Source organism: Cherax quadricarinatus, chromosome 62 (genome assembly GCF_038502225.1).
Source record: "Cherax quadricarinatus isolate ZL_2023a chromosome 62, ASM3850222v1, whole genome shotgun sequence".
Classification (NCBI taxonomy): Eukaryota; Metazoa; Arthropoda; class Malacostraca; order Decapoda; family Parastacidae; genus Cherax; species Cherax quadricarinatus.
In genome coordinates, this window is record NC_091353.1 from 8,969,052 (window position 1) to 8,981,995 (window position 12,944).

The window sequence follows — 12,944 nt, forward strand, 5'->3', positions numbered from 1 at the left end:
CACTGCCTCACCCACTGCCTCAACCACTGCCTCTACCACTGCCTCAACCACTGCCTCAACCGCTGCCTCACCCACTGCCTCAACCGCTGCCTCACCCACTGCCTCAACCACTGCCTCTACCACTGCCTCAACCACTGCCTCAACCGCTGCCTCGCCCACTGCCTCACCACTACCTCACCCACTGCCTCAACCGCTGCCTCACCCACTGCCTCAACCACTGCCTCAACCGCTGCCTCAACCACTGCCTCAACCGCTGCCTCACCCGCTGCCTCGCCCACTGCCTCACCCACTGCCTCAACCGCTTCCTCACCCACTGCCTCACCCACTGCCTCAACCGCTGCCTCGCCCACTGCCTCACCACTGCCTCACCCACTGCCTCACCCACTGCCTCAACCGCTGCCTCACCCACTGCCTCACCCACTGCCTCACCCACTACCTCACCCACTGCCTCACCCACTGCCTCACCCACTGCCTCAACTGCTGCCTCGCCTACTGCCTCACCCACTACCTCACCCACTGCCTCAACCACTGCCTCACCCACTGCCTCAACCACTGCCGCACCCACTGCCTCACCCACTGCCTCAACCGCTGCCTCGCCTACTGCCTCACCCACTACCTCACCCACTGCCTCAACCACTGCCTCACCCACTGCCTCACCCACTGCCTCAACTGCTGCCTCACCCACTGCCTCACCCACTACCTCACCCACTGTCTCACCCACTGCCTCACTCACTGCCTCGCCCACTACCTCACCCACTGTCTCACCCACTGCCTCACTCACTGCCTCACTCACTGCCTCACTCACTGCCTCAACCGCTGCCTCACCCACTGCCTCAACCGCTGCCTCGCCCACTGCCTCACCCACTGCCTCAACCACTGCCTCACCCACTGCCTCACCCACTGCTTCAACCACTTCCTCAACCACTCCAGTCACACTCAATCTACAAGCACCAAACACAATAAATTATTGTGAAATGTTTGGAAGAGCAGGGAGACTAATGCTCACTCCAGCATAAACAAAGCCACACTGACCATGTGTCAACCACTCCCTCGTATTTTTGTACAATTTCCTTCTTCAATTCTATCGCAATTATTATTATTATTATTATTATTATTATTATTATTATTATTATTATTATTATTATTATTACTATTGTTATTATTAGCAATAGCAGAAATATTTGATTCTTTGCTGTGTTCAAGAGTAAACACATGATGTCACCGTCCAATACCTGTCTGAATAGCCATTCCAATATGCAGTCATGAATGGGTTTACATTATTTATACTGTAGTTTAATAGCAAATAATGAACAAACAAAACACTCACCACACTGATGGGAGCACTGGCTGCTAGTTGCGGGAGTCGGAGGGAGGGTAGTAGGGACTCGCAGGTGGTGGGAAACTTAAATATGATTTGGCGGCTGGGAATTTGGAGGCTGGGAATTCGCGAATGTGTGAAGCCCGTGAAAGTTGAAAACGCGAATGTTGAGGGAGACCTGTATTCTATTTAAAATACGTACACAATGTAACAAATCAAGATCAGCTATAAAAAGACAACCTAAAAATTCTGCATATTGAAACATTGCTTTAACTCTTAAATTGTCCAAACATAGATCTATGTTTGCACCACTAGCACTCTGAACGTAGATCTATGTTTTTTTTACGTTTGAAAGCATGTAAAATGAAACGTAGATCTAGGTTCGGAGCAGTAGCGGTGCAAACGTAGATCTACATTTGGACAGTTGACGGATTAAAAATACAATATAAATATTTGAAATGTACAGACAAGAGGCTTATTTGCTTCTGACTCTGAGATGACTACATTGAAAAAATAGGAACTACGAACATTGCAGAGGTCTATAAAAAATGTATACAGTATACATGCCTGATACAAACATCCAGGTCACTGTAGGTCATTGCACTGTCATGACTGCCTGTGTTTCATGAACATTATATATCTGATACAAACATCTTAGTCACTGCTGGTCATTGTACTGTCATTACTGCATGTGTTTCACAAACATTATATACCTGACAAACAATCAAGTCATTGTAGGTCATTGTAATGTATTGTCATGACTGCATATTTTTCACAAACATTATATGTGTCACATGTAAAGTTACACATTATTAATTTGATCACAACTGACTTCAGTTAGTATATCTATACAGCATCTTCCCTTCAGAAGTATGTGCTTTGATGCTGGTGAAGGGCTCCTTTTCCAAGGAAATGGAGCTACTTCCTTGGAAAGTAGCAATTCCCCAAGGGCCATATCAACTCTTGTGGGTTTAGCACTTTCCTTTGCATATAATAATCCTAACAGATTTATGTACGGTATATTAAACATTAATGTGTAAATGATTACCATTAAGGAAGTACATACAGTTGATTTGTAAATATTTACATAAATTCATACACAATGTAAAATATATGGAGTGATATTTTATTTTTTTTTTATATGCTGGCCGTTTCCCACCGAGGCAGGGTGACCCGAAAAAGAAACAGTTTTACCATCATTCACACTATCACCAGAATTAGTATGTCAACTCTGCCCTGAGTCACTTGTACAAGTTCCCACAAGTGAAATAATGAGGCAGAGGTACATTTGACTAAGGCACAATTTGTCCACCCATCTCTCTGGCTGTTCCACCTTTGCTGCAGACTCTTTCTTTGTTTTTTTTAACTAGCACCACCTTGCTTCACCAACTTTGATGCCTGTCCTTTCAGTAGACGTTCTAGCCTTAACAGCACTACCTTTGACTCATGAAATCGTAATGACACAATTGCGAACAAACCACAGTATGGGTGGGGATTGAACTTGTCTGGAGTTTTACAACTCACTAGCCACAAGTTCAATCTCTACCCATACTGTGGTTTACACTACCTTTCTCCTTTTTCACCATCCCTTTTACTTTCTGTCATGTTATTCTGTATGGCTTTTATAGGTTTTAAGACATTGGCCTTCTCCCACTGAAGTACGGTAACCCAGAAAAGAGGAAACACATTTACCATCCATTCCATCACTGTCTTACCAGAATTGTCCAGATATTAGAAATCATTTGGCCCTCCAGACTGCAACACTCCCACCTCTCCTTCAGAGTACAGGCACTGTCATTCTCACCTCCAGGACTAAGTCCAGCTAACTGGTTTTCCTGAATATAATAATTTGTTCAAGGCATCCCAATATGGACGGATGAATGATGTTCTTGTCTCTCCTTGGCTTCCCTGAGCCGCTGTTGCATATCTGCCAGCTTCTGTCGTAGCCAGATGCTGTCCTTGTCGGGGTGAAAACAGCCGTAATATACTGCTAAGAACAGCATCCCTCCTACAGTTCCCCCAAACATGACACCAATGCCATAGTTATGGAAGTAGTTGCTAGGAGCTCCATAGTACCAGAAAATAGCAATGATTATGTGCTCCCCGAAGGTTATAATATAATAGAGTGTGATGCGCAGGATCTGAAATATAAGAACAGAAAATATTAAAAAGCTGATTTTTTTTTTATGCTAAGTACTCTACCAGAGACACAAGGAAGCACCAGACAAGTCTGGGCTGTTGATGAGCCACTGAAAGTGAAATGTGTCAGGTGAGTTTTCCCCGATACATGAATTTCATTCATTTACAGTAAGTTCTTGACTTACAAACACATTGAGAATATTCTGTATTGTGTATAATATTATTATATCATTATTGTGTATAATAGTAAATCATTATTAAACACAACACAGAAGGTCCCCCAATGTGTTTGTAAGTTGAGAACTTCCTATATGCATGGTGCTGTACTCACAAAATCGTAATACTGTGGAACCCTGTTGTTAGAACACACCGGACCTTGAAGAAACCAGAGTCCGAGCAATTTTGTTCAGAAAAATTGACCCGGTCTTTGAATGTTTATCTGGAGTCCGAACAAGTTGACTTGTTTAAAATTCAGATGTAAAAAACTTTACAGGAAAGTCCTGTTTCATAAGTGCTTTGAAGTGACCTCTGATGCTGACCTGACTCTCAGAGACTCTTGGAAGAGTCAGTTCAACATCCTCCAGTGTGTGAAGCTGATAATTAAAGCCTGGGAAATAGTATTATGCACATCAAACTTTTTACATTTCGAACACCACCTAGGAACCATTTAAGTTCAAACACTGGGGTTCCACTGTAACACGATTGCAAACAAACCATGGAACGAGTGGGGTTTGAACCTTGGAGTTTGACGACTCGCTCGCCATGGGTTCGAACTCCACCTGTTCCATAGTTTTTTATGATGCTGTAACCAACGAAGGTGCCATGTAACTGTATTTGTGTCTCTTTACCTTCATATTGGTACCTCATAACACCATCTACCCATTACCTTCAATACAGATTTGAGACAAACTTGGAGATTTTTTAGGTTTGAGACTTGTTTAAGATATAAGCAAGGAGTTTCTTGAGGTTTAATGCAATAAGATCACAGTAGACAGACGATATCACAATATGCAAAACAGCCACTAAAAAAATAGTGAACTTCCAAGTGCCTCTGTGATTTCTCACATTATCAAGAACCTGTAAAAATATTAGAACAGCAGAAGGTTTGTAAGTCTGAGATATCATCTCACATACAATCTTAAACCTGACCCAGTTGGTTGCAAACAGGAAAGCAATGCTCTATGTATTTTATTGAAGAATATTTGACTGTTTAACAGGTTTTTATACACACTGGTTTGGAAATTTTATTATTATCTCTTCATCGCTGTCATTATCTATGCCACCCCCATTTCCATCTTTTACTGGGCATAGTAATATAAAGCTCATCAATTTCTGTCTCAGCTTGATATGAATATTTGTCAAATTCTACTTGTTTCTTGTGCAGAAAAATAACTGACAGATCAAAAAAAGGGTAATATGGTTTTATTGAGACAGTACTGTGTTTACCTGACGTCCTGGTGAAGTTGTAACAAAGGAGAAAAGGTAAACTCCTCCGAAGGCAATGGAATTGATGAGTGACATCTCGGCAACATCAAAGTAGATCCACAGTGTGTGGATTGTCCAGCGGACTAGGATTGGTATCCACAGCAAGTTGAAGTGCACCACCCAGAAGAGGGCATATGCTATCACTCTGGAAGCTGTCAAGAAATATAACTTAAGAGAATTAACAAAATGACTATTATTTTTTTTAACAGTGGCTGTCTCCCATCAAGTGAAGGTGACCTGTCACTTTCACTTTCACTTATTCAATCACTGTCTTGCCAGAAGGACACTGAGATCACAGCTCAGATGACCCACCAAACCTCTACTTCCCAATCCCTCCTTCAGGGTGCAGGTACTGTACTTCCCACCTCCAAGATTTAACTCCAGCAAACCAATTTCCCTGAATGCCTTCATAAATGTTTCTTTGCTCGCACTCCAATAGCATGTCAACTCATGAAAACCACTTGCCTCCACTCACTCCAATCAATCTAATATGCTATGCAAACCTGTTGGATGTCCAAGCCCATAGTACTCAAATCCTTTACTCCCATCCATCCAACCTTTCTCAGGACAACCACTTCCCTCCACCCCAGATTTATATGCCCTCCTAGTCCTCCTATTTTGCTAAAATCTTCCCTAAATGTCTAATCCACGTCAACCCCTCCGCAGTGCTCTGTATAATACACCTCCTCCTAATCTCCACACTCTGTATTCTCTGCACAATATTCACACCACACATTGCCCTCGAACATGACATATCCACTGCCTCCAGCCCTCCTTGCTGCAACATTAAAAACTCATGCTTCACACCCATACAACAGTGTTGGTACCACTAAGGTACATTCCCCCTTTTACCTTCAAAGATCAAGGTTTTTCCCACAGATGCCTTAATGCACCATCCACCTTTTTTTCCATATCAATTCTATAGTTAAATGTCTCTCTCTTCTTTATTAATAGAAATAAATATCTCAAGCATCATTCTGATGAGTGGCTCTGACTCTGGGGAACTGAAGCTTGATTACAACAAGTTTATTTAGGTACAGGTATACAAAAGTACAGTCATACATAGTAACATGTGTAAATTACTCACCAGGATAACACAAAACAAAGTGACTTATTTCCATTCACCTTGCATTGTATGACTCAAATTCGCTGCATTTTTGTGAATATAATGACAGGATAATTCTGTACATCCAGCAGGCTTGCATGAGCATGTTAGTAGATGAATGGTTCAGAGAACCGACATGTTGATAAATTAGACACATGTGCAACTCTTGGGTATCTTTATCGAGGAAACGTTTCGCCACATAGTGGCTTCATCAGTCCATACATAGGAGAAACTTGAAGAACAGGAGGAGAATGAGGTAATCAGTCCCTCAACCTTGAGTCGATGTGTTCAGTCCATCAATCGTATTCTACTCAAGATTGATGGAGTGAACACATCGACTCAAGGTTGAGGGACTGATTACCTCATTCTCCTCCTGTTCTTCAAGTTTCTCCTATGTATGGACTGATGAAGCCACTGTGTGGCGAAACGTTTCCTCAATAAAGATACCCAAGAGTTGCACATGTGTCTAATTTATCAACATGAGCATGTTAGATTGGAGTGAGTGGAGGAGACCTGATTTTTTATGACTTGACACACACTGTCCAAAATAAAAGATAAAGATTTTATTTCTTAGTAAAGGTTACAGTGTGTAATTACAATTTTGGTTTGCTAAGTACGAAGAAAGCCACTATCATGCCGGGGCATTTTGGGCAGACTAATTCTAGTACAGTGGCTTTCTTATGTGCTTAACAATATTTCATTACCTGTAAACTACATTTTTTTTCCCATGGGGAAGTGGGTTAAAATCCTTCCTCTGTAAGCCATGCATGTTGTAAGAGGCGACTAAAATGCCGGGAGCAAGGGACTAGTAACTCCTTCTCCTGTATAAATTACTTAGTTTAAAAAGAAAAACTTTCATTTTTCTTTTCAGGTCACCCTGCCTTGGTGGGAAACAGCCAGTGCATTGAAAAATAAGAGAAAACTGCATTTTGTATACTGCACAAAGAAATAATTCGTTAATACTTACTTATGGCCAGTAACTGCCAACAGCATATGCTTAATTTAGTACTTATGGCCAGTAACTGCCAGCAGTATATACTTAAATTAGTACTTATGGCCAGTAATTGCCAGCAGTATACATATACTTAACTTAATACCTACTTATAGCCAGTAAATGCCAGCAGTATATACTTAACTTAGCACTTACTTATGGCCAGTAACTGCCAGCAGTATATGCTCAACTCTGCGGCCCATGACAACCTTCCCTTGCTCTCCCACTCATCCTTAGTGGAGCTGTTGTCTGATTCTTGAGTCTTCTTGTTCTGAGTGTTGGCCAGGTGCCATGCTAGCTTGTTGCACGACATGTAGTGCACGACTCCCAGTGTCATGGTGCACGACAGCTTGGCTATCACTGAGCCTAGTCGCACGATCTCTGGGTCTGGCCTGCCCTCTGTCAAAAAGTAATAATCTTTATTTCTACAAATACATGATACATCTTATACAGACCACAACTGACATCAATGACTCAGAAAGTCCCTGGTTATGTAGAGCATTTCCTGCATCTTAGGTTAATTTTGTTCCACAGGATGCCACCCACACCAGTCCACTAACACCCAGGTACCTACTTACTGCTAGGTGAACAGGGACAACAGGTGTTTTAAGGAAACATGTCCTAATGTTTCGACCTATCCTGGGAATCAAAGCATGGACCTCAATGTGTGAGCTGAGTGCTCTACCAATCCCATGTCATGATATGTACCAGACCCCTTGATGCTGGTGAGGAGCTCTTGATCTAGGGAACTGGATCTGTGCTCCAGTTTCCTGAATGGCTTACTTCACCCCCTCCTCCCTCACAGGTGCTGTATAATCCCTATGGGTTTAGTGCTCCCCCATGGTAATAATACACACCAGATATTTTGGCCCACTGGTCAGGTGGAGTCTGGAGGAGCTGTGCTAAGTTGAGAACAACGATGGGTGCATCTTCGAGGAAGATGATGACCAGTCGCAGGAGGGCCACCTCAGCATTCTCCACCAGGTAATTCTCGAAGCTCTTCCTCTCCAGCATAAGATTGTGGTTCTTCCAGTGTTTCCGAGCCTGACGACCGTACTTCCATGCATCCAAGTATCTACCACAAAGATTCAGTAAGTAAGATTATTTAGCTACAGGTATACATAAGTACAATTATCATAAGTAGTAATATGCAAAATAACCACAGGGAGCGTTGAATTATAGCTCTAGGCCTTTTGTTGCATCAGCACATCAGGAGCTTGCAAAGTAGCAGAAATGAGTAAGAAATCTCAGCAGATTCATTGCAAGGGACACTTGCTAAGATTTGCTAAGAGTCTTAGCAAGCGTCCTTTGGAACAAATCTGCTGAGATTTCTTACTCATTTCTGCAACTCTGCAGGATCCTGATGATGTGTTGATTGCAACACAAAAGGCCTTGAGCTATTATTCAACTCTCCCTACGGTTGTTTTGCATCTTGTATTGCTTGTTTGTGATTCTTGCATAACATAGTAATACAGTGGACCCCCGGTTAACGATATTTTTTCATTCCAGAAGCATGTTCAGGTGCCAGTACTGACCGAATTTTTTCCCATAAGGAATATTGTGAAGTACGTTAGTCCATTTCAGACCCCCAAACATACACGTACAAACGCACTTACATAAATACACTTACATAATTGGTCGCATTTGGAGGTGATCGTTAAGCGGGGGTCCACTGTATATGTGTAAATTACCTAGAATAACTTAAAAAGATCAGACACACTGGCTTATTTTCTTTGATTCATAACAGTATTGTTTAGGTAGAATTACACAATATTAAATGACCACACATGTCCTACATATTAACGTGCAAATTACCCGACAGGATAACCCGAAAAAGTCAGTCAAAGTGACTTATTAGGGTACTTGTAATTACCTATATTTGTGTAACTGTACCTAAACTAACTAAAGATGAAATGTTTATATATTTTATCCACGGACTGACTTCGGGTAGTCCCCCATTCCTCTAATCTAATCTTACCATACCTAACCTTACTTAATCTAACCTTACCTTACCTTACCTAACCTGACCTAACCTGACCTAACCTGACCTAACCTGACCTAACCTAACCTAACATTACCTTACCTAACCTAACCTAACCTAACCTAACCTAACCTAACCTTACCTTACCTTACCTTACCTTACCTTACCTTACCTTACCTTACCTTACCTTATCTAACCTTACCTTACCTTACCTTACCTTACCTAACCTCAAACCAGATCACTTGCCATCCCCTTCCCCCAGCGCATCACATGACCCCTACTGGTTTAGTGACTGCCTCAATCACGCAATAACTCACCTGAGGATGGGGCTGATGGGGAAGAAGAGGGTACGGATGATCCACACAGAGGGCCGCCTCAGAGGGCTCAGTTCGTGGGCTCTCAGGTACCTGAAGGAAGATACTCCTGTAGTAGGGTGTGCCTCTGAGATGCATAATAAAGATGTTAATTAAAGTATTAAACTGCAGTAGTAGTGATAGTAGCAGCAATAGTAGTAGTAGAAACAGCAGTAGTAGTAGTAGTATTACAAATAGTAGTAGTAGAAACAGCAGTAGTAGTAGTAGTATTACAAATAGTAGTAGTAATAGAAGTAATGGCCTGGCTGGCAAAGCTTTCACTTCATGACATGAGTGTCCAGGTTCGATTCCTGGCAGGGGTGGAAACACTGGATGCATTTCCTTACACCTGTTAAATAACAAAAAGGCACAATACCGTGACTAGAACGATACACAAATAACCCGCACATAAAAGACAGAAGCTTACGACGACGTTTCGGTCCGACTTGGACCATTGACACCTGTTGCCCTGTTCACCTAGCAAGTAGGTACCTGGGTGTTAGTCGACTGGTGTGGGTGGCATCCTGGGGGATAAGACTGAGGACCACAATGGAAATAAGACAGACACTCCTCTATGATGCACTGACTTTCTTGGCATATCCTGGGTGGCTAACCCTCCGGGGTTAAAAATCCCAACAACTCTTATCTTAGTAGTAGTAGTAGCAACAATAGTAGCACTAGTAACTAACCACTCCTTGCACTGTATCATTCACTCATCTACCCTTATCTCACCTATGGAATTTGTGCATGTGGATCAACAATATTAAATCACCTAAGACCACTAATAACCCAGCAAAAGGATGCAGTCAGAATGATAACAAATTCCCACTCATGACAGCATATTCCACCAATATTCAAAAAGTCTAAATCTGCTCACCATAAAGAACATCCATACTTATTTATGTGTCTACTACATACATAGAACAATACACATAAACATAAACCCTCCACTCAAACTTCTCCTCACCAACCTTAACAGGACACACGACCACGACACAAGATACAGATCTCTTTCTGATGTATCCCGTGTCCATATCTCACTGTGTAAAAATTCTATGCACATAAAGGGCCCCAAAATTTGGAATTCATTACCAGTAAAAACTAAATTAACCCGGTCTAATCACCAATTTAAGGCTCTTCTCAAAAACCACTTACTCACCCTAAACTGAATACTCAATACTCAATATATTTAACTTTACCAAAAATCTCCCAATTACCTAAATCTTAGAACTTCAAATCTAGGCACCCAAAGTTCATACATTATTATAAATACCAACCCAAAACAATACTGCCTTATACCCAATTGTAGTATTCTCATACTGTAAACTACTTCCAACAACTCACAATTTTATATTCCCATAATATAATTTCAATATTTATTATTGAAACTATTGTAAATGGAGTAAATTTACTGTCTACTATAAATAAAAAAAAGATATACAACTTAAGCAAACTATGATCAATTTCTTTAGTATTAAGTAGTCTGTAAGGCATTAAATTAAGTATGTCCATAATGCCCAGGCATGATAGTGTCTCTCTTTGTACCGCAACTCATTATTGTAATTTCATAACCTCAATGTAACCATGCAAAGAAATAAATTTTATTTGTTTGCATTGTAGAGATTTGTAGCCAGCATAGAGGTTGGGTAGGAGGATATAGTAGTAGTAGTAGTAATAGTAGTAGCAACAGTAGTAGTAGCAGTAGTAGCAACAGTAGTAATAGTAGTAGCAACAGTAGTAATAGTAGTAGCAACAGTAGTAGTAGCAGTAGTAGCAACAGTAGTAATAGTAGTAGCAACAGAAATAGTAACAGCAGCAGTAGTAGCAGTAGTAACTAACCATTGTAGAGACTTGTAGCCAGCATAGAGGTTGGGAAGGAGGATACAGAAGAAGATGAACCAGCCAGACTTGGGCTTCTTAGCATCGAAGTGTGCAGCACAGACCCACAAGTCCAGACACAGGTCAGCCACGTAGAAGATGATGGAACACCAGATCACCAGCTGCAAGGATAACAACCACCTGTCATTGTTACAACCACCTGTTATTGTAACAACTACCTGTCATTCTAACAACCATCTGTCACTGTAGCAACTACCTGTTATACCTGGTGTTCCGGGGGTCAACGCCCCCGTGGCCCAGTCCATGACCAGGCCTCATGGTGGATCAGGGCCTGATCAACCAGGCTGTTAAAGCCGGCCGCACATAAACCAACGTAGGACCCACAGCCCAGCTGGTCAGGTACTGACTTTGTGTCTGTCCACCTCCCTCCTGAAGACAGCCAGGGTTCTTGAAGACAGCCAGGGGTCTTGAAGACAGCCAGGGTTCTTGAAGACAGCCAGGGGTCTTGAAGACAGCCAGTGGTCTTGAAGACAGCCAGGGGTCTTGAAGACAACCAGGGGTCTTGAAGACAGCCAGTGGTCTTGAAGACAGCCAGGGGTTTTGAAGACAGCCAGGGATCTTGAAGGTAACCTGGGGTCTTGAAAACAGTCAGAGATCTATTGGTAATCCCTCTTAGATATGCTGGGAGGCAGTTGAACAGTCTTGGGCCCCTGACACTTATTGTGTTGTGTCTTAGCGTACTAATTGTGCCCCTGTTTTCATTAGGGAAATGTTGCATCTCCTGCTGAGTCTTTTGCATTCGTAGGGAGTGATTTCCGCATGGAGACCTGGGACTAGTCCCTCTAGGATTTTGCAAGTGTATATTATCATGTATCTTTCTCACCTACATGCTAGGGAGTACAAATCAGGGACTCCAACTGTTTCCAGTAATTTAGGTTCTTTATCGTACTTATACGTGCTGTGAAAGTTCTCTGTACAGATAGCCAGGGGTCTTGAAGACAGCCAGGGGTCTTGTAATTACAACCTATCATAACTAACTTTCATAATAAACACCTGTTATTGTAACAACCACCTGTCATTGTAACAACCACCTTTCATAACCACCTGTCATTGCAACAACCACTTGTCATTGTAACAACTGCCATTCATAACCACCAGTCATTGTAACAACCACCTTTTATAACCACCTGTCATTGTAACAATCACCTGTCATTGTAACAACTACCTTTCATAACCACCTGTCATTGTAACAACCACCTTTTATAACCACCTGTCATTGTAACAACACCCTTTCATAACCACTTGTCATTGTAACAACCACCTGTCATTGTAACAACCACCTTTCATAACCACCTGTCATTGTAACAACCCCCTTTCATAACCACCTGTCATTGTAACAACCACTTGTCATTGTAACAACTACCTTTCATAACCACTTGTCATTGTAACAACCACCTTTTATAACCACCTGTCATTCTAACAGCCACCTTTCATAACCACCTGTCATTCTAACAGCCACCTTTCATAACCACCTGTCATTGTAACAACCCCCTTTCATAACCACCTGTCATTGTAACAACCACCTTTCATAACCACGTGTCATTATAACCATCTGTCACTGTAACAACCACCTTCCATAACCACCTGTCATTGTAACAACCATCTGTCATTGTAACAACCACCTTTCATAACCACCTGTCATTGTAACAACCATCTGTCATTGTTACAACGAC

At 41.9% G+C, this 12,944-nt stretch overlaps 1 protein-coding gene across 6 annotated transcripts in view; it reads right to left on the reverse strand.

Moving 5' to 3' along the window:
- Positions 1 to 1,264: 1,264 nt before the first annotated feature.
- LOC128687310 (XK-related protein 7) overlaps positions 1,265 to 12,944 on the reverse strand; it is a 76,994-nt gene continuing 65,314 nt past the window's right edge. For 3 of the 6 annotated variants that reach the window (XM_070098393.1, XM_070098391.1, XM_070098392.1), the window contains exons 4-9: positions 11,212 to 11,372; positions 9,337 to 9,426; positions 7,896 to 8,113; positions 7,195 to 7,437; positions 4,904 to 5,094; positions 1,266 to 3,459 (exon numbers count right to left, since the gene is read on the reverse strand). In XM_070098393.1, coding sequence (XP_069954494.1) covers positions 3,172 to 3,459; positions 4,904 to 5,094; positions 7,195 to 7,437; positions 7,896 to 8,113; positions 9,337 to 9,426; positions 11,212 to 11,372 — 1,191 coding nt within the window. In that variant the 3' untranslated portion in view covers positions 1,266 to 3,171. Of the gene's footprint in view, positions 3,460 to 4,903; positions 5,095 to 7,194; positions 7,438 to 7,895; positions 8,114 to 9,336; positions 9,427 to 11,211; positions 11,373 to 12,944 lie in introns of all 6 variants that reach the window. The other 3 variants (XM_070098394.1, XM_070098390.1, XM_070098395.1) reach the window with 3 other exon arrangements.